The sequence below is a fragment of the Gobius niger genome, assembly GCF_951799975.1.
Source record: "Gobius niger genome assembly, chromosome: 10".
Taxonomy (NCBI): Eukaryota; Metazoa; Chordata; class Actinopteri; order Gobiiformes; family Gobiidae; genus Gobius; species Gobius niger.
In genome coordinates, this window is record NC_136861.1 from 24049300 (window position 1) to 24071801 (window position 22502).

At 42.5% G+C, this 22502-nt stretch overlaps 2 protein-coding genes across 4 annotated transcripts in view; one reads left to right on the forward strand and one right to left on the reverse strand.

Annotated features, from left to right (window-relative positions):
- septin9a (septin 9a) overlaps positions 1-22502 on the forward strand; it is a 48550-nt gene that overhangs the window by 12112 nt on the left and 13936 nt on the right. Inside the window, exons 1-2 of one of the 3 annotated variants that reach the window (XM_079565383.1) lie at positions 2184-2257; positions 12378-13127. In XM_079565383.1, coding sequence (XP_079421509.1) covers positions 2236-2257; positions 12378-13127 — 772 coding nt within the window. In that variant the 5' untranslated portion in view covers positions 2184-2235. Of the gene's footprint in view, positions 1-2183; positions 2258-8345; positions 8716-12377; positions 13128-22502 lie in introns of those variants that run through there. The other 2 variants (XM_079565382.1, XM_079565381.1) reach the window with 2 other exon arrangements.
- On the reverse strand, positions 16145-18228 carry LOC306969692 (uncharacterized protein). Its single transcript, XM_079565387.1, has 2 exons — positions 18173-18228; positions 16145-17724 (listed from the first exon to the last, which is right to left on the reverse strand). The coding sequence occupies exon 2, from the start codon at positions 17718-17720 to the stop codon at positions 16275-16277; it is 1446 nt and encodes a 481-aa protein (XP_079421513.1). The 5' UTR covers positions 17721-17724; positions 18173-18228; the 3' UTR covers positions 16145-16274.

Below are 22502 nucleotides of genomic sequence, written 5' to 3' on the forward strand. Positions count from 1 at the left end.
CAGATATCTTTCTGCATTCATAGTATCGCTTTCTGACATTATATATATATAAAATAGGGGATCATTTTATTCCAGTATTCAGTAGCTGTTCTGAAGCTTGAGGGAATGTTTTGACCTGCTATGCTTACTAAACACTGAGTCATGAGTCTATCTGGGATGCTTTAGTGTCAAGAGTGCTCTATAAATGAAAGGTACCGTCGACAGCCGGTGTGATCACACTCCCCTATACAAACAAGTACATAGTGACAGTACAGGGGAGATATGTTGATTGTGGGGAAGTGCCCAAGGCTTGCCAGCAGACCACCATGACGGTGAAGCAGGTAACCACAGGGCATAGGTGCATTGGGTGCTCTCTTCAAAAACATCTGCAAACAGAGCACATTTACGAGCCATCAGCACAGTTCGAGAGGTTACTGTAACTAACGTCCCTGTGCACAGTCATACATAGACCCAGGTCTAGGCAACACTGTCCTCATTGTTACTGAGCGTTGTGATAATTCCCCCTCGGCAGTCAGCAGATCCGGCTGAGCTCACAACAACGGCTAACTGTTAAATCACAGAGAATAAAACCATGTCCATCTTTTGTCATTAAAACAATCTCTGGGGTCTAGAGATTAAGGCTGCTGTGCATATGGCAGAATAGTGTCTGTCTTGAGAGTTGTGGGTTTGAATCCCAGCTCTGACAATGTGCAGAATGTCTCTCCCCACTCTAATTCCCAAACCAGGTGGGGCCTTTCTGTGCGGAGTTTTATCCTTTCCTGTGTCTACGTAGGTTTTCCCTACTACTAAAACATTTACAACATTTGTATTGAGCTCACATGACACAATGAACCCAAAGAGCTTCACAAGGGGCAATTTGTCATGGGATATTTGTGATAAACTGACAGCTACACCCTTGGGCATTCACAAGACAGTATGGCCAGAACTTCCCCGAAAAATAAATTCTGTAATCTCTCAGTGGGATTTTCCAGGTTAATATAAAACTCACATAACTATAACCATAGCTCAAACCAGACAAACCAGAACAAACTACTTTTCATGTTCACAACACCATCAATTTGCAGATGAAACCCAATCGCTAAGGTCAAGGTTGTAATTGCTCACCAGCTCACTTGCAAACCATCAAAACTATTTACCTTTGCCGCAGACAGGCCAAGTGCGTCTGGTTGACTTTACTGAAAAATACTAGCTCGTGTGACACACATAGACTCAAACACACTTGACTGCACTGAAAGAGATCCCCAAGTGTTGCACAAGTGCAGGCCCGGGTTCAGACGCGTTAGATGTCTCTATTGACGGCTCAGACACTCGCCTTCTGACCTCTGACCCACTGCACACAGTGAACAACCTGCCAAAAGGTCAAACGAGTTTCCTAGACTTGTGTGCAAAGTGAGGGCTGGGATTAGGAACATTTGCCACTTTTAAGCAGAACGCAGTTGCCAGGTCCCATGGATAAAAACAATAGGCAGTAAACATATAAGCTCTCTTATCTGATCTTAATACTTGCCACCAAAGTCCCTGCACCTAATACTGCTATTTTTACTCTTAGCATTACAAATCCTACAAAATTCACCACTCTCGCAAATATTGAACTCACTCACAGATCAAAACAAGACTTGTCATCTAAATATTACCATTCACTCCGAAACATTGATTTTCCCTATGTTCCCAAACTTGTTTTGTTTTGGTAGTAACCCAATTTGCAAAGGCAGCTCCACTGTTATCAAGAGGCCTAACGGATTTCGACCTAGTTTTTTAACTTTGTTCAGCTCTCACTGAACATCACTGGTGAAGTCTGCACACCAGCTGGTTATTTTAGTCCACTGCAGCCCGGGTGCGTGTCACATGGCCCGGCTTGACACGGCTTTCTATTTTGACAACACAATGCCTCTTCAGTCTTTTTTTTTTCTTTCCCCTTCGAGAAACAGGGGAGGAAAGAGCAGTGAAAAGCCCACAAAGTACACAACATATGATCAGCACATGGAGGGGATGTCGTAATTCTTCAATTCGTTAGTAAGACAGGAGGGCGACGGAATCAAAAGTTGAGGAGGAGGAGGAGGAGGAAGGGAGGGAGGGAGGGAGGGAGGGACAAACCCAGGAGTGTGGAGGGAGAGAAAGAAAGGGAAGTCCAAAAAAAGGCAGGGAGAGATAGTGAGTAAGAGTAAGAGAGAGAGAGAGAGAGAGAGCGGTGTGGGAAGAGCAGACAGTGCATGTGGCTGAGGGTGTGATCCAGTTATGGAGGGGGACAGATTCTCAGGTAAGCTAACACACAAATAGCCAGCTCCAATAGGGTCTCCTGTTTTGTAGCACTAGCCTGTCTGCTCTCTCTTTCTGAATGGTATTTTCCACTCCCTCATTCTGTCCTGTTTGCTGACTGCCTGTTTTCTTTTGGGGTTTTGGGAGAAGCGCGGGGTGAAGTGGAGCAACCCACAAGACCAGTTTTTTTTTTGTGCTAATATCCAACTTTTATTTTTAATGAGTATGCCGTTCCAGTGTATCAACTTGTTTGTGGCACTATCTCGGTTACACACTGACACTCAAAACAAATGTGTGGCGTCCAAATTTGTACCACAACAAACCCCTCTTCCTGGTGGGAAAAGAGAAACCACAGTCTATTCACCCAATACCACTTGTCTCCTGATGTTTTTACTCTTCCTTTTTCATACACATAGAGTCATAAACCTAGTATATTTGACAATCAACGGTCGTGCCCTGGAAATAGCCCAGTCATCATATCCGTAGCATGCCCGTGAGTGTAACATGGCAGGCATTGTAGCACATTGGCGCGCATAATCTGGGATCTGGAAGTGTAGGTGAGGTCAGTGTCAAGTACATGTGGGCAATAAATGCTTTAGGCTCCTCCCAGTTTACGGCTACTTACAAGGCCTTAAACTCCAGGTGCTTCCTTGTGGGAGAAATAAAGCTGGCAAGACATTCTGTGGATATGTATCTGGTCTACTGAAATGTTTTATTAATGTCATGTGCTCTGGCCACTGGTTGATAACGGACACCAACTAAACTGTAAGTAACCGAGAGTAACACCATGTTTTATATTTTGTTGATTGCTCTTGTCAGGTGACTGCTTCTTGCATGTTCTGTTAATAGCAACATAAACCTGATGTGTGTCCTCTGAGGAAACTGGATCGATGACTCCACTCAGACTTGTGCTAACTGGACTTAGGCTTGTGGCAAATTAGACCAACTTATCCTCGCATATAGAGCATTATAGCTTGCTTCATTTTGGCATCATTCTGTAAAGATAAATTGTATTTTCATCAAACTTTGCAACATTTTACGCTTGCAGCACTAGTTGTCCACAAAACAATCCCAGCTCTTGCCAGCGCTTATTGCTTATTATTGTGTCCTTTGGAAAGACACTTCACGAGGGTGTGGATACACTGGTGTACGAATGAGATTGTGAATTCTAGGTAGTTCCTTGATGGAAATATCACTTTAAGAGCATATTGATCCTATAGGCTTGGACTGAAATTGACACTGGAAATAACAGATAGAGCTGTGTAATCTACTTTCCTCTCATGAAAACGGCCTGTAGTGTCCTAATCCTCATTTTGATCTTTATTCCAGTATTGTTGGGACTCCTTTCAGATGTATACGGACTAAAGATTACCATTAAATACATACATTCATAAAACTTGTGACATGTTTTTCCCGGGGTAATTGCTCATTTCTTAAGCTCTCTTTGTCCGCAGTGGTGTCCTGCAGTCATGGCTGTGTGTGGAAAGCCTTTGTTCGATTAACCGCAGAGTTGATGAAGAGGGAGCAGAGAGAACGAAGCGTCCCATTGAGTCTAGTCACAGTGAGGTCAGCTGATGATGCTGGTGACGAAGGACCGCATCACCGACACAGCAAACAGCCTCAACCACGACCGACTTTTAGAGCAAATAACAAAACTCAGATGCTAAGACAGTGATGTGATGTTTGCAGTACGTTTCTTCCCCACAAGATGGAGACAGTGAGTTAGAAAAAGAAGGGGCTCCTTTTGAGCCAGGAAAGGGAGTTGCTATTACTTGCAGGGAGTTGCAGCCATTCTTTTTTTTTTTTTTTTTACTACTCGTGACAAACAAAGCTAAACAAAATGGTTGTGAAATGGGACCTTTTTGCGTAACGTCTCCATGACAACAGCTGAGAATTTGTTGTGGCATGGAGTAGGTTTCAATGCTGGCTTGTTGACTGTCCAAACACTATAAAGTTGCTTGCTAAACAGAGTGAGAAGAGACAGTGGCCTACAGTCAGAAAGAAAGTGCTTTTCGATGGACGGCAGCTGCTATGTGCCTTTACCCATCGGAAAGTCAATGCATTTACACGATCTGCAGTGCATGGGCCCTTACTGTGTGGAGTTGGCTGGCGTTTCAAACAGGTGCTGTGTTTGATTAAACGTGTTGCTGTATAACATTTGGTTAGGCCCAGCTGCCGTGACTACAGCTGTGCATATAGTTTGGATGAATCTAGTGCACCATGTGTGGCTGTGGGGCCCGGCGAGGGGGGCGTGCATGTTTGTGGGCCTGTGTCATCCCTGCTCCTCTAATTGTCTGATACTTGCACACACTTTTAACACATAAAAACAACATTTAGGTCAACGCAACACGGCTAATGATTTGTGTGCGCTGAATACACTTTTTGACCTATTAGGGTTAAACCTTGCTGCTGTTTTTCTCACTATGACAAAACGCACACTGGTGTTTTTTGATTTATTACTTAAAAAGATATGTTGCTTTCTTTGAACTGGTATTACTAATAAGGTACAAAGTCTGGTCACAAGAGGTTTTTTTCCCTTTGTGCAGATATTGTTCATACCTAATATTTGCCATTCATAAAGACTAACTTTACAGCAACTTAATAGCATGGTAATGAAAATAGCATGATACCTAAGGTGTAATACATGGTAATTATGAATAGTAGACTCTACCGGCGAAAGCTGCTGTGGAAAATTGTTCGAATCTCGTGGGTTTGAGTCATGGCTCTGATCATTTTCATGTTTATCCCTGGTCATCACCCCATGCCGTACTATCCTATAAAAAAGCCTCTGGACCAAAAACTTCTTCAAAAAGATAGACATTTCAAGGGCTCACACCTAATCCTTACCCTAACCCAGTACCGTCTTGGTAATAATATGAAAACAGGACGACAAAATGTATTATACTTAGCAACAATGCTGTTACTATGTTACTGCGCGGTAAAGCACAATCTGTACATTCATATATGGTTTGGCAAATATCTCAAATGCTGAGATACACATCTCTGTTTACACACTGACACTGTATCTTTCCCCATGATAACCTTTACAATGACTTTCCGACTGCAATTATCCATTATGCTGCCTGTATCCTCATTCTACATAAATTAAGCTGTGTATACAAACACTCGATATCTGTTCATCTTTCTGCTCAGTAACATACAGTATACAGAGTTCCCGCTCTCTCTTCCTCTGAACCAGGTAATGTTGCTTATTATGGTGGTTGCCATAAACAGCGCAGCCGTAACTAAATGGTCCTATCCAAAGCATATACACAATAAATGCATAAATACAGCCCTGCCGCCACAGTCACGGCACTCTGAGATTTTCCCTACTCCGTTTGGCTGGTTCAGTCCATTCAGCCTGAGTCAGGGGTGAGCTGGCCAACAAAGCCTTTGTTGTTTTAAGGATGAACTCAGCAGGAAGTTGGTGCTTCCTCTGTCGCGGGAGCTGTTGATGTTTCAAACGAACAAGCTACAAATGGGCCACAGATCGATCATGTTTAAACCATATTTCAACTCAACCTTTAACAGATTTTACTTCATCACTATAATGGAATGGGAAGACTCTTTCAATTCCTAATGCGTAATGAGTAATCATCGCAGTCTTTCCAATGAAATAGGCTACATCTTGATTCCGGTTAATTGTATGCCTCAAATTATTATATCCATCATTACTATGTTTGTTATATATATATCTGACCTATAGGCATAAAAGTTAAAAATGACCCTTGATTATTTAGATTATGCGTATAATTCCAAGTAAAGAAAATCATTTACACTACAGCATCACATACCAATACAATGTACTAACCTTTGACCCATAGTAAAGCACCATGTGAGATTTAGTTCAAGTCATCCACAACATGAGTGAAGGCAACAGGCAGTTAGACAGATTGTATAAATGTACTGAAGCGTTCAATAGGCCTAACCAGCATCTTCCCTGTGTGTGAAGCAGAGTGCTGACATTCACATCGCCTTATCAACAGCCACACCAGCCTGGCACATGTCCGCATGGGAAATGACTGCTTCGTTACTCATCCTTCACTGAGCAAATACAAATTAGTGAGTAGACGTGAGGTGTATTATATGAGAATTGACGTAATGACAGACCATGAGGAAGAAGCGACAGGAAATGTAATATTGCAAGCTTTTTGTTGGAGCGACTGAACTATTTGACCTCTTGTCACCTCATCATGTGTCACCTCTTTTGCATTGTTTATAGACAGATCAAACTAAACTCGTAGTCAAACCTATGGGTACATTATACACAAAGAGGCTACAGATTTTTTAATCCTGTCACACAAGGCCAAACACTAGACTCCTTCTGTGACAATTATTTTTGGATTAGCCTTTGCTTGTCTGGACTTGTCGAGACTATGCAAGCAAAAGGAAATTCGTGGCTGTCCAATGTGCAGCATGGTCGTTTCATCTTTCTATTTCTGCGTACATCTCCGGCTTGTAGTTAAGTGTGGTGGCCTCGTGCCAAAGAGTGGAGGAATGTGGCACACTTGTGCTTGGGCAGGACGTCCCATGTGGGGCGCGGGTGTGTCCCAAAGCAGGATTCCCAGTCCCCCCCTTCCATGTTTAAACCTTTATCCACTTACAGCTCTTATTACTGCATCCAAGTGTCATGTGCGACAATAACTGTGCACATAGCAACAGGCTTTGACTACAAAGGCTCGACTCCACTGACCCCTGCTGGACAAAGCTCCACAGTGGCCTGATGTGTAGAAACAAAGGTAGGGCATAGTATACAAACCTACATCTTTTGTCCGTGGCAAATTAAAAAAAAAAAAAAAAGGAACACATGCAGTAATTAGTGCAAACTGAAGATCTATATTTTATATTCCAGGTACCACCTGCATGAAACTTTGTTTAAGTACCACCAACAAAACCAGGTTTTTAAAAGTTTAAAGCATAACTAAGTAACACATGCCCTTAGAGGCCAAAGCGCCACTGCAGGTGTCGTAGCATGTTTTTTTTCTTAACTCATGCTCATTACTCATACTACGCTGACAGAAAAGACAAAGGGAGAGCGGGATATTGTACATTGTGCCACAACTCAATGACACAAGAGCTAATTTTTTTCACTCAAACTTGGCGGTAAATACTGCTAAAGTGGTGCTAGCCCGCAGTTAGCTTTGCCCGATAGCTTGTTAGCTTCTTCTTCGTGACTCTATTAGTGTGCATTGCACCTCCGACCTGGTGCTGGGGAAGTTGCAAGGGTGGTTTTCTGGACAGAGACACCAGGGGAAGGTGAAAAAAACAAAACAATCATCCCACTAACACTTACACTTACCCCCAGAAGGACTACGAAAAGGATTTATTAAGGTAAACAAGTTACTTAGTTCTTCTTTAATTCTTAAAGATGGCATCAAATGTACATACCTCTCAAATTAGACTATGAGCGCCCTATTTAAGGTCACACACAGATAGCCTTCTTACTTTCTCACAAGTCTGGCCAACACCCATGTAACCCCCCTCGCCCCTCTTGCCCCCAGACACAGAGGCTCATTCACATGCTCATTAAGTCATTAGCCAACTTATTTATTGACGTCTTGTCCCAGTGTGCCACTAAAGTAGGTTTGACGCTCCACTGGCATCACCATATTAGTACAAAGTCTTTTTTTTCTTCCTTTAAGTCAAACACAAGGACGTCCACACTTAACAGTTGCAGTTTAAAACAAAATGGAGTTTTTCTTTCTTCAGAGAGAGTTATGTTATCTTGACATCAAGGGTCAAAGACTCTCTAGCTCCCCTAAAGAGCGCATGCCGACTTTAGGCCTGTGTCCATGCAATTGCACTTTCCGATCCGCATTGATTTATAACTGCAAAAGGGAGAAACATTTAGGCTATTCTTGGATGCGCTACATAATCCTCAAATTTGTGGAAGTCATGTGATTAAGGCTTCAAGGAAGTGCGTTTGATCGCCAGCCTGAAAATCCCTTGCAAAAGAAGTTGGGGGAAAAAAATGACAGAAAAAGAGCATGTGGAAGAGGAAAGGGGGGAGGGAAGCAAGAGAGAGAGATAAAGTGAGTGAGGAGGGGAGGGGGTGGAGGGTTGTCAACGCATTCTCATTCCCAGCTCTGGAAGTGTGGAGGGAGGAGGACAGGGCTAGAAAAATACGCTTTAAGAGAAGACCGGAGATCTAGAGATTGGGGGAAAAGGGAGCCTCGGATCACTGAGTTTCCTGCAACTTTTGTTTTTTTCCCCCCTTATCCCCTTGCCTTCGCTTCTTCCCCCACCACCTCTGTCCTGCACGGGCTCCTAATTTGGGATTTGTGTGAAAGCAGGGACTGCAACTAGACTTTTCCTTGCTTGGGAAAGGGAACTCCCGCTGCTCCCTCTCCCTCTCTCCAGCTTTATAAACACTCGCGTACTTAGAAAAAAAAAGGCCTCTCAAAATGTCCGATTCCACTGTCAACGCTCACTTGGAAGGGATCATATCAGACTTTGAAGGTTAGTCCATTTCCTTTTTGCAGTTTTGCTCCGGCTGGTTTGTTTTTCCTTCCACTCCTCTATGTGACCACTATAGGCACTCTTTAACCCTGTCATGAGGACACTATGGATCGCAGCCACATGTTTTGATTAAAAAAAGAAACAAAATATGGGACTAGGATCGTTGACATCTGCAGTGAGCCGTGGTGTTTTGGAAAAGGAAACTTGCTCCGAGTTTGAAGTTAAGTGTTGTGGACGAACCAGGGCGTATCCACCGAGGAGAGTGGAACTGATTTAGCTACATCACAGAAAGGCATAACGGCGCGTGTGCGTATTGAGCAATCACAAGACAGCCACTGACCATGCAGAACACCTGGCATGACTCCAACGCCAATTTTTTCATTGTTTTTTTTCTTGTCGCCCTTCCACAGTTTACGCCTCCTCCACCTTTCCTACCCCCTTTTTCTCCTTTTTCCCTCTCTCAACAGCTTGTCCATCCTCACGTCTATCTTTCTCTGGCCTGTGGATGCAAGAGGTTTTTTTGTGGGCGTGACTTGGTCGTTGTGACATGCCAGGAACCCCCCCCCACACATACACACACACACACACACACACACACACATACATACACGCCTCCATTTCTGCCTGTCTATCTAACAAACACATAGCCATTAGCTGCACATCTGCACATGTCCAGAGCTGCTCTCCGTCAACACCACTTTGACTGTGGTATGTAATGGTAAAAACTCTTGCCCTCTCTCTTCCTGACTTAAGGATTTTTTTTATTTTTTTTACCTCGTGGCAAACACAGTGCAACAGTCAGTATTCAGCCAGAGGAAGCATGCGTTAGCCACTTTTCAACGCCTCTCAATTGAATATAATGGGCTTTTGTTCATGTCATCTATGAGTGTTAGTAGTCTTTTTGTTAAAATCGAGCACATGATGTCAATATGAGACACAGACAAAGCAGCAGATGACTAAATGGCTAAACAGCTGCTTTGCTTTGACCTGTTATAGCCCTTGTATGTAGATAAAGGAGACAAAAAGCAAAATATTGATTCTTTTAAACATAATATCCCCATGCAGCCAATAGTCTAGTGGTTAAAACTACAGCACATATGGTAGGACACTGCTTTGCCCTCAGCATTGTGGGTTTGAGTCTTGAGTCTTTGATAAAGGATCTTGAGTTTTAGTCTGAATGCTGTGACAATGAATAAAAGCTCCCTATTTAACTTCTTTCTGGGGGCGGGCAATATGACAATATAAAAGCGAGTCGTGATAGAACCCTACGACAATCTATCAATTTGGAGAGATTGTCAAATTGTTTTTCAGGTATTTTCTGTCTGATACAGCTCTGTGCTAAAGTACAGACACAGACGGTTTAGTTTCCCTTGGGCTTATTGGTGAGTTCTGAGTGAGTGACAGTCGTATTTGCACAAGTCACAGTGCAGTGTGAACTCCCGGAAGATGAAGGCAGCTCTTGAATACAATAAAAACCTCCTGCATGTACCAGAACCCTCATAAAATATATCACCCACATCTCTTTCTATTATGCTAGTACTGTGTACAATCTTCCTTTATTCTCACAACTTATATCTTACGTCTGGCAACTCATGATGTCATGAGTGAGCCACAAGGTTTGATGATTATGATGCCCAAAAGGTTGCTGACCTCTGACTTCAGATTTGACCCCACAATGACCCTGAACATTGACTGTTAACTGTTCACTAAGTACCACACACACATAACCCTCCAAAACCAGAACTAAACCTGTCCTAAAGGGTCTCTATTGTGTTCAGTCTGTCTACGTATTCCTTTGAGCTGCATGTTAAGGGCAATGACTTGTCCAGAGGAAATTCCACAGGGCTAGATTTCTGTGGTGGGTGCAAATGTCGGGGTAGGCAATTGAGAAAAACATTAAAAAGCAGAGTTATCTCTGTGCAGATCTAGTTCAGTTTCTACATGATTTACTAAGAAGCATAGTCGCTGTTGTTGATTGACAGTGCAGTACTCTGAACTGTACACAGTGCATTTTTGCGCACAGACCGTTGCTGCTTAGTAATGATGCTATATCCATTACGGACTCCCACGCCTTTTCTATATGTAAACTGTTATTACAACCCAACCAAACTTCCACTTTGTTTTTTTAAGAACCTAAGATGAATCAATCTAAGTCACTGCAACATTAGCCATTTAAACTCAATTAGTTTTTCTTTGCCATGTTTGCAGACGTCAGTGTTTCATCTTTTTCTCTCATGGGTCATGTGAGTGTGGAATATGTGTGTGTGTGTGTGTGTGTGTGTTTCTGTGTATGAAAGGAAAATAGCTCCTGACGCAAAAGTCATCCTTATCAGTGTTATCATGACATGCTCATCTCACCAGCTCTGACAGGGTTCCTCCAAATGACGACAGCAGCATGTGAGCTGATGGGGTCAAGCTGAGGTTCACCACCCAAGGCCGGAACCTGTATGAAGAGGGCTAACAAAACACGTCAACATGTATTAGAGAAAAATAGAAAGGCATATAAAGTGTATACACAAAATAAATGAAAAAATAAATAAAATAATAAATGTTATTTTAGGTCACATAGGGTTTGCCTGCATCTGCCAATATTCCCATTGTAGATAAAACAACAAAGACAGCACACCTGACACGGTAGCTATACATAATCATTTGAATGTGCCTCATAATGGCTTATTCTGAAGCCGATGGTAAATTGCTCATTTGTAAATAATATACTGACATCAAGCCACAAGGGGTCAGCAAAAGAATGTGCAGGGCTTTAGTCGAGGCGCTTATTATGTTTTTCAGAAGGCTTTCTCAGAAAATCATGGTTAAATGAATCAATCTTATCACTTACCTAAACTTACTGTAGATTTGCAGCAACATCGTGCGGTTTATAACTCAATTTCTTTCTTTCTTTATTTTTATTTTTGCACCAGGTTCAAACTTTAACCAAAAATTAGCGCTAGCACTTTTTCATATATTTTTTGTACCCTTCCTTCCTTACGCCCAACTATCGCGAGATTTTGTCCGCGCAAGGCCAGGGCCAGGTGCGCCAGATAAACCACGATTCAAAGTTTTCAAGCAAAGATTTTTGACCATTTGATGCCTTACTGCGCGTGCAACATTTTCTGAACACGTGTAGAGTCTTCACACGATATTTAGCAGTTAAAGGCATGATCATGTTGTCCAAATACGTGAAACGTGTCAAGTGCGGTAAGATGCTCAACTTGCTTCACTCTTGAAAATACTGCTGAAAATAAGAGCTGAATTAACTTTGATGTGTAGGATGTTTTGTTACGCTGACTTTTATTCTTTCACTCCTATTTGTGCAGAATGTTTCTAACATATCAGTGTTTCCCAAACTGTGGTACTTGGGCAAATGAGCGTGAACTGGATATTTTTATAGCATACAAATGTATTCATACTTTTCCTACTGTATTTAGGTCTGGTCTGTTCCTGCATAGACTTGGTTTATACCCACCCCCTCACAACATTTGTTTTGTAAGAGTAACTCAGCATGGTTCCAGCAGTGTCATGGTCAAACCTCTTATAAATGCTGTTCATTGCTATGGCCAGTCTCAACCTTTTGTCCAAACTTGGATGGACTGCTCTGTATGTGAAATGCAAGAAGCATCTAGATTTGTTCTTTCTAACCATCAGTGTTTTGTCTTTTTCAGCTCTGAAGCGGTCCTTCGAGGTGGAGGAGACGGATTCGTCCTCACACAGTACTTCTCTGACTCGCCGGGCTTCAAACCCTGTGCGCTCGTCCTCATCCTCCTCTACGTCCAGCCAGCGGAGTTACGACACAGCGTCCCGCAACTCGGACTACTCCAACCGGTCATCCCCATCCGAATCATCCAATCCACGCTCACCGAAAAGTGGTATGAAGCGCATGGAGTTCACAGGAGGTCGTAACCATGACGCAGCCGCTTCCAGGCGCTCAGAAATGTCCATTGAAGTGTCCTCCAAACAGATTGACAACTCACCCAGTGCCGGCATTGCACGGTTTGGCCTTAAAAGACCAGAGGTAAACCTAAGCAGCCGGATAAACCCTGTGGACAGTTCCCTTTCCAACTCGGCCAACAGACGGGCAGATCTAAGCACAACGAGGCCGCAGGAGCCCCCCACTCCACCCAGGAGAATGGACTCCCACCTGACTTCTGGTATCCCGACAAGAATCCCTGATTTCCATCAGAAGAGAGCGGAGCCTCACAGCCCTGTGGTCAGTCCTGTGGTCAGTACTGTGGAGACGACCTTCAAAAGGCCTGAGGTGCCCATCTTCAAACAGAGTGACGGTGCACTAGAAAACAACAACAGTCACCCCCCTCCTGCACCTACTGCTCCGCTGCCTTCTCTGGTCGACCCTCGAGGGGACAGGGGACAGTCACCTGTCGCCGAGCAGCCCCCTGTCAGGCCCATCCCTGACCGTAAGTAATATTTATATCTTTGCTGTTGTTTTATGCAAACTGCAACTTGACCTGATATCAAAGTGGTTTCAGGAAGTTCTTCTTATAATGGCTTTTATTTCATTTTGTAGCAACCTTTTACTAAAATTATATACATTTATCCATACTGAAGTAAATTTTGCAATATTGTGTGCGGTTTGTCCCAGGACCTATTTATTTCATTGTTTTGTTTTTTGTTCATAGGAATTTGAAGTGTAGGTTTGTACGAAAATCAGCACAGCAACTAGACTTGAATTTCGATTGCATGAAAGTAGGTCAGGGAGGTGGTGATGAGAATCCCAGAGCTGCAACAGGGACAGTGCTGTCAATCACAACAACATTTGCACCATAATAATAATCCACATTTTTTTCCTCCAATTTTACAATGTAACTATTGGCAACTGTGGCAAGATGTAATATGCTTGTGGCTGGTAAAGCATCAAGCAACATCTCAGTAAATGTCTTAATTTGTTTAGATCTGTCTTGGAGATGTTGTGACCGCAGTCTTAAAAACAAAGCTCACAGAAGTGCACGTCTGCCAAGTCATGTTTCTGAGAGGGAAAAATATCATATCGTACTATTCTTGTCATGATTTTGTGCGTGCGGTGTTCGCCCGGTGCCTCTGCTATTATACCACAGCTGTGCTTATGGCCTGTCACCCCGCGCTGAGCAGGATCCAGGCGTAGGCGTAAGTGAAGGCGAAACATTCCTGATCTGGGGACCGTTAAATGTTTAAAATATAAATAGAAAGCCTCCAATTTCCTCTTTTGTGAAGTCACCTCTTGCCCTTTCAACATAACCCTATGTCTTAAGCTCATTATTGTGTAGCGCATGCTCTGGTTTAGCTGCAAAAATACTGTTAGACGGTGAGAGACTACATTTTGAAACATTTGCTAAGCTGATATGGTCTTCTTCTTTTGGAGGGTCATATCTCAAACCCTACACTGGAGTCTTTGGATGGAAGCCAGGATTTAGTGTGTCACTTACGGCTCAAGTTACGACTTCCTCTCTGACAGCTGCTTGTACGTGTGTGTGTTCGTGGGGTGGAGGGGTATGCAACAAAAAGCTCCCTGTAGGTGAAGAGTGACTGTTGAGGGGCAAAAGTACAAAAATAATAAAGCGCATACTAACAAGGAAGGAGGTGTCCCGTGAATGCTGCCACTAAATCTATTGTGTGTTTGTGTGCTACTAAAGGGGACAAGATAATGTCTAAATTGATGTTTGAGAGATACTGTATATAGAATTCAGAGCCGATTTTTCCTATAGGCAAACTATGCAAGTTTCGTCGGGCCCCCGCGGCCACAAGGGCCCCGCATCTCAGTCAAACTACGGTGTTTCACTGGTTAATCTACGCGTTGTTACGGGGCTATTTGTCTCAATGATGAGTTGAATCCACACGGTTCTCATGCACGCAGTTACTTACAGGAACTCTGGTTCTCTGAATGTGCACAGTCTAAAATGAGTTGGGCTCCTCACAGGCTAATTCTCAGTGGTCAGACAGAAATAAGGTGCAGGTTTCAGTTAGTTTTACTCACAGTGGCTTAGTGGTTAGTTCTCACACAGAGGGACAGGGCCTGAATTGAGCTCCTTATGTTCCCCTTCTGCCCTGCACTCCTGCACAGTGGAACCGTTTTTGACCGTAAATGGGTTCACTCTTCGTCGAATAACCATGGGATGCGAACTGTAGGGCCCCCGGGGGGATTTTTGTTTAGGGGTCCCAGAAGGGCCAGCACCGGCTCTGATAGAATTACAATATTGAGCACATCAGAGGTAACTACTGTTTTTTGCTTATTTTGCACCGGTTTGAGAGTAAAGCAATATATTATCTGCGTGCTTTACATGTGGTACTATTGACAAAAAAGGCTCACTGAAATGAAGCTACAAAACAGCTGTAGAAACTGCTGGAAAAACAAAGTTACGTTTCATCATTCTGAGAAAGTGAAAAAGACAGATAGAGAAGATACTTTGGTCAATACCTTTCCCTCCCCTAATGTGTATAGCATTTCTCCAGTAGATTCAGTCTGTTTATTTACACTAAATGCCAGTGTTGGTTTTGACAGCTTCCTCCTCCTGTCTTTTGGGAGTATTTGGTTGAGTTATTACTTGACTGAGACGGCGTGATTGAATACTGTATGACCTTCTGAATGCATACCATATCTTCTGAGTGGAATGCTTGTCGCCTGAGGAGAGAGCGAATGAGGAACGCATTTGCTGACTAAAAGGTGATGCGGTGACTCTTCTTTTTCCCCCGAAAAAAGCTGCGATTTAAAAAAAAATAAAAAAATAAAATTGATTTACGATTCGATTTGATTTTTTCCACCCCCATTTAAACTAAAATACTGCGAACTGTAGATATATTTTAAATATATATATTTATTGTATTTAATTCAACATAAACAAAATTGCAAAGGCAAACCCTTTCTCTAACTGAAAAGTCATTGTGCAGTGTGCAACAAAGATTGTTGAATTATTTATACTGTGTTTGGATTGAGCAATGAAATGATAAAAAATCCTGAGGTGGGCCCTGTTCTTGGCACATTTGTACAGCAGGACAGCGATCATCGCAATCTACCATTTCCTGTTTTTTAATTGGCACCTTCTAGTTTTGACTAAGCAATTTTATTTGAGAGAAAAGTGTCCAAAAGTTCCAGTTTGTTCATTTATGCGTGTACTTGTGTTGCCGCGGTGATTGGGGCTGTTTAAAGCACAGTAGTAATCCCTTTCAAGTGAACAAGACTCTTTTTATCAAGCGCATTCGACTTGGACTGAAGAAAGCTTGTGAATGTCACAAGGGAGGGAGATGGCCTCACTGATGACTTTCAGATGAGATATTTTTAAAACACTTTCCAACTTCAGAAAGGCGCTTTGAGTGTGAGTGATCAATACATTTTTTGATTTTTTGTTAAAATAATTACAAAGTTAAATTGTTTTGAAAGATTTTATTACTGATACATTTTAAATTGACATTTATTTTTCGTACATTCATTGTTTATGCCACACAGGGATCAAAACAGTGACTTTAAATTCAGGTTTTGTAAATGTCATCAAAAGATTAAAAAACACAGATAAAACAGTTCATCACACCATTGTGCTAAAATAAAAGTCTGTTCATGGTTCCCAGCAGCTCTGTCACTGCCAGGTTGGAGTGTGTGCTTTTACTGTATTATCCTTTATAATGAATCGTGTTTGGACACCTGGAGCCATTGTCAAACCTGAACAATACTCAAGCGTGTTATAGTCGCCAGCATCAGGGCCTTGTTTAAACTTGGTTGCCCATTGCCACTGCCACCATTCGTAGTCGTCTGTGCATTTGTCTGCAGATGTATAAAATCCAACCCAGGACTGTTTAAATTCAGATTTCCACTGCCTGAAGGACTTCCTCACAAAAAGCCGAGCACAGGCTTTACCATCCTTTACAAAGAGCTGTAGGAAAGCATCATAGCCTGCAATTAAAACTGGATCTGGACTTTGAAATTCTGGCCCCCTGCAAATTTCTTCTTCCAACTTTGTCCAAAAGAAGCACGTCGTCCTTGCTTTGTGCAGCCTGACCTGAAGGCCCTCATTGAGCGGGACAGAGGTGTTATAAAAGCCCCCACTGGTCTGAATTAACTTGTATGCGCTACTAGCTTCCTGGTCCCTTTGGAAAAGCACTACAGCAACACCTTCATTTAACTTGTGCCTTGAAACATTTCTCCAAGCAATTGTGGCCTTTCCATTTTTCCCAGTTGTTACTTCAAGATGCACCTGATCTGACTGATTACGGTAGAACAAAGTAGGGCGCTCATCTGGTATGTTCACCACATAGTCTGGCTGCGTGCTTCTCCGCACTGTGCTCGGGTGTCTTTTTTCGGGTGTGTTTTTGATTGGTTTGTTTTTGGAGTGTTTTTCTTGTATCACAATGAACAGCAGCAAGCCCAGACAGGCCAAGGATTCACCCCATGTGTTTCTGATGTCCCTGAACTGCGAGTCATCAGCGCCACTGTGGAACTGGTCTCTGAGATGCCGAAGAGACACGCGATTGTTCTGGACTGAAAACGTTCTTATTTGCTGCAGGAGGCTGTTGGAGATTCGGTAGGTGTGCGCTGGGTCGTACCTGGTCCCCTGTTGTTCTTCCTGTCTGTAATGCTGGGTCAGATAAACTTGGTCGATAATGTGGCTTCCTGAGTTCGTCTCACGTACTCGAAAAAGGATGCGGTCCATGTTGTTCCCCTCATACGCTCTGACCGGGGGATGAAGGACATAATCTGGAAGTTCATTTGATGAGTCTTCATAAAGATTCCCCACAGTGAAATACCTGTAGCCCCGGGGCTGAGGGTCCAGCATGTTTTCAAAGTTGCCATAGTGATGAGACCCAAAAGCCTCTGTGTCTGGGTCGAAGTTCAGGCGTAAAACATTATTGTTGTCGATGTTGATGACGTTGGCAAACCAGTGCAGCAGCAGGAGGCTGTGTTTTGGTACGGATTTTCCGAAATCTATATCCTTCAGGTCATTGAGGGATTTTAGCCTCTGATGAGTAGATTCACAGCTCAGTACAAGGGCAAGTACACAGGAAATGATGACTGTGGATTTCTGCATGGTTCTGTGATAAAAAGACACAGCACTGATTACATCATACTGTACACAACACAAGCACATAATGGTCTACTTTTTCATTCAAGTGAGAGGAATGCATTCATTTGTAAATTGAAAAAAACATGTGGTGAGTCTTAAAATCTAATGTTGTGAATACAGACTGTATGTTTTTCTGCCCATGATTATGACAATGTGATATAATAAACAGTAGATTTAATGTGTGAAGAGGTTTTATTTACCCTTAAAAGTGAAGCGCATACAGACTGTGTCCTGAAGTGCCCTTTCAGTTGTATATCTCCTAAATTGTTAAGCCCTTTTAAAACCCTCCCACAAACGTTTCTACTCCGGCGTGCTACAGTATTGCATGTTGTTAAAAGTACATTTCATTCTAATGTAGTTCCCAGATAAAACTTACAAATGTGTACAGTGGAGAGGTGGATAGTAAAGGCACTCACCTGTCTGAGCTGCAGTGATGCTGTGTGGATTGTGGACTGGGCTGGATTGAAGTAATAGTGTTAGGTTTCAGTTTACCAGGAACTCAAACTCGTTGGAGGTGTGTCTTATCATGAAACACAACTGAATGACTGTTTGCTCAAACTTGTGTAATGCAATGATTTATCAGATTTTAATGCTGAACTTCAACCCGGCCACTTTAAGACAGAACAACAACATGATTTTATTCATTTAATCAGAACAATTAATTTTACAAAGCTTAGAATTATCTTAAATTTTACACTGAATAGGATATGTGTAAGCTGACATTGACATTTTAAGTTGTGAAGAAATCCTACATGTGTAAAACAGACTTTTAAAGGTATATCATTTTTTTTAAATACATATTATTATGAATAGACTCAGACACCAGTTAACATACAGAACATACGTAAAAGAACATGCATTGAGGAAGCACTTTTTGAACCTGCATTGCAACTCTTTACAGGTCTCGCCAGTATTTATGAGGAAGCAAATGTGCCTTTTTTCTATTATTATGCTTTAGGACATCTTTAGTGTAAATCCCGGGTGCGTGCTTTCTCGATGCTAACTATTAACCGTGCATGGGCTCCTGGAGTAGCTTTCATGTCCGAACAATACTCAAAGACGTTAAATTCCCAGTAACTTTCGTATTGCTTGAATTTTGTTGTCCATTGCCACCGTTCATACTCATTCGTGTCTCTTTCTGGAGATGTATAAAACCCAACCCATGAATGAGCTAACTCAGGAGTCCACTGTGTGAAAGATTCCTTCACATATAGTCGAGCACAAACATTGGTATCAGACTCAAATAGCTCTAGATGTGCATCGTAGCCAGTGATTTTAACTCCGTCGGGAATGTAAAGGCTCGGTGTGCGTGCCATCTCCCTGTATTGCATATGTTGCCGCTGTAGAAAGCATGCCTGGACACCTGGAGCAGCTTCCATGTCTGAACAATACTCCAAACAGGATCCAATGTAATCCACTGAGGCCGAGCATGATTCAAACTTTTTCGCCCATTGCCATCGCCCCCATTCATACTGATCTGTGTCTTTGTCAGCAGATTTGTAAAACCCGACCCGGGAATGTTCAAATTCATGTCTCCAGTTGCTGAAATGCTTCACATATACTCGAGCACAGACTTTATGCTGCTTCAAAACAAGCTCCAAGTGTGCATTGTAACCGGTGATCAAGACTCTGCCTGGACGCTCAGAGCCCCGTCCCTTACATGCGTTTCCAACCCAGACCATGCCCGAAAGACAACAAGATAACAAGTAAAAGGAAAAGTAAGCAAAAATTAAAAATGCAAACAGCATTACGAATACTATGATAATATCCTCGAGGTCGAGAGGAGTTGGCTTAGGTGGATCGGGTGTCTGTTCTGGATGCCCCTGGGCTGCCTCTCGAGGGGGGCACTGAGGAGGAGGAGGCTCCGGGGAAGACGTAGGACACACTGAAGGAATTGCGTCTTTCAGCTGGCAGGTGACGGCCTCAAGCTCGAGAGGAGTTGGCTTAGGTGACTCGGGTGTCTGTTCTGGATGCCCCTGAACTGCCTGTCTAGGGGGGCACTGAGGAGGAGGAGGCTCCGGGGAAGACGTAGGACACACTGAAGGGATTGCGTCTGTCAGCTGGCCAGTGACAGCCTTGGGTTCCCTGTACAGGAGCGGAAAGGGGTCTGCGTGTGTAGATGAGGGGTGTCTCTGCTCAGACCCGGTCCCGAATAAAGCAGAAGAAGATGGGTGGATGGATGGGTCAAAGTTGTCAGCAGAAGCATTCTCATGGGTTTCAGTAGGCCGACAGATACCAGCGTTGTGGTTTGTGTGATCCTCGGCAATGGGTTCTTCTGTCCCATCTTCTTCTGCATGATGAGGCCATTCATTTGACTCAACATGCAAGCTGCTACACTCTACTAAAAGACTGGAGTTGCTAGCTCCATTTGCTTTACAATGTGCTTGTGTGAGTGTGTCGCCACCCCCCTCAGCTTCTGGTTTGTGTGACTCAGATTTTTTGTGCGGTTGTCTGATGTTTGTCGAGTATTTTTCCTTTATCACAATAAACAACAGCAGGCCAAGACAAGTCAGCTCCTCTCCCCATGTGTTTCTGATGTCCCTCAACTGTGAGTCGTCAGCGTTACTGTGGAACCGGTCTCTGAGCTCCTCCAGAGACCTGTGATTGCTCTGGACTGAAAACATTCTTATTTCCAGCAGCAGGTTGGTGGAGATTGGGTAGATGTGCTCTGGGTTGTACCTTGTCCCCTGGAGTTCCTGCGATCTGAAATGCTGGGTCAGATAAACTTGGTCGATAATGGAGACTCGTGGGTTTGTCTCCCGAACTCGAAAGATGATGCGGTCCCTGTTGTCCCTGCCAAATTCTCTGACCGGGGGTTGATGAACATAATCTGGAAGTTCATGTAAGTGATCTTTTTTAAGATTCCCCACAGTGAAGTACCTGTGCCCCGGGGGCTGAGGGTACAGCATGTGTTCAAAGTTGCCGTAATGATGAGATCCATATTCGTCTGTGTCTGGGTCAAAGGTCAGTGTAATAGTGTCGTCAGACTGATCAATCTCGATGATATTTGCAAACCAGTGCAGCAGCAGGAGGCCGTGTTTTGGCACAGATTCTTCAAAGTCTATTTTCTTCAGGTCATTTATTGAATTGAGACCTTGATTAGCGGATGTGAGAGCAAAAAAGATCGAGGCACACCTTGAGTTCATCATTGTGCTATTGGGATAATTAAAGAGAAATTAATACCAAATATATGAGGAAACAGAATACATTAAGTTGCGTATTTTACTCACACTTTGTCACAGAGTTCAGAGTCCTATAACTTCACAGCCGATAGCTGATCATCCTATATGAAAAAAAAAAAGTAGCTTCGCGTTTGTGTTGTCTATTTGTCATCAAGCCAACACAAATCTACAATAAAGACAGACTCACCTGAGCGTTCCTGTTGGCCGCACAAACCCAAATGAGCCTTGTTACCTCACATGCTCCCAGCAGTGTTTCCATTGACAACAGCACCTTTAGCAACAATAAGTTTACGCTCACCTACACGGCCTGTTGATCTGCCAGCCAGACAACACGCTTTTCCTTTTCTTTACGGACGCACTCCTGCTTTTGAACAGAAAGTAGGAGTGGTATTCTAGTCAGGCTTATGATCTGCACTTGTAGCTTTGTCTTTACTCATAATGAAAAATTCAGTCTAGGTTTATATATAGAGGAAAAATGTTGCCTAACAGGAAGTATAATGACATGATGATCCTCTTCTGACGACATGCCCACGATTGGTGTTTGATCTATTTGTAATTCACGCCTAGTTTGTTGTAAACATTAGCTGTTTACCATTTGTTTAGTGCAGCACTGCTAAAAGTGATTTGTTTGTTTTTTTCAGACAAACTCATTGCATTTAAACGCTCTATTGAGATTGTTAGGGCCATTATTCAATATTAGTCCATCATTCTTACTCTAATGGCACCGGTGCATAGAGGCTCTTCCGACTTGTTAGAAAAGGGTTTTTACTGCATGTATGTAATCTTACCAGATCTTCTCTTCTGTTCTGTTCAGAGCAACTGTACCAGGAGTCTGTCTGTGCCCAGTTAGTAATGCATTCAATAAACATCCAGGACACATTAGACTGGTATTATCCTTTAATATGTTCTCTTTAAGAATATATGCAACTCTTAAGAATTTACTGAAATAATTCTAAATAATAATAATTGTATTCTCTAAAGATAAAGATTAGAGAATTCACCCAAACACAAATGAACACCCCTCCCCTCATCACCATTACATTTACATCAGATTATATTCTGTCAATGCTCATTTTTTGGGCTTGACATGTTCCAAGAAGTCAGATGCGGTAAATACAGCAGTTATACAACGTTACCGTGAGTCATTTGGATTTCAGTACATTACTCTGTGCAGAGAGAACATTTGCACTTATTTTATTTTTTTATTGTTTTTGACACATATTACAAATCAGTGGTTATATTGCAAGTCATTCATTTCAGCTCGGTAGTTCTATTTTTTTTTTTTTTTAACAAGAAAATAATAAACTGTAGAATCAGGGTCTCCTCAAAATAAAAGATTATAAATTGTACAAAAATAAACAACAAAAAATAATATGAAATAAAATGCTCCTCCCAGTAAATCAAAACAAAACCTTTTTTTTTTTTTTACGAAATAAAAACTTGTACCAAAAGGACAAAAAAGTAAGATAAAGAAGACATTTTTGATCACACTTAGTTAACATTTTTCTTCTTACAAAATAAAACAAAGTCAAATGCAATATATTTGTGTATTTTAGCTGTATAT

Excerpts from the sequence above, each read along its gene's own strand:
- LOC306969692 (XM_079565387.1), bottom strand. The coding sequence starts at position 17,720 with ATGCAGAAATCCACAGTCATCATTTCCTGTGTACTTGCCCTTGTACTG.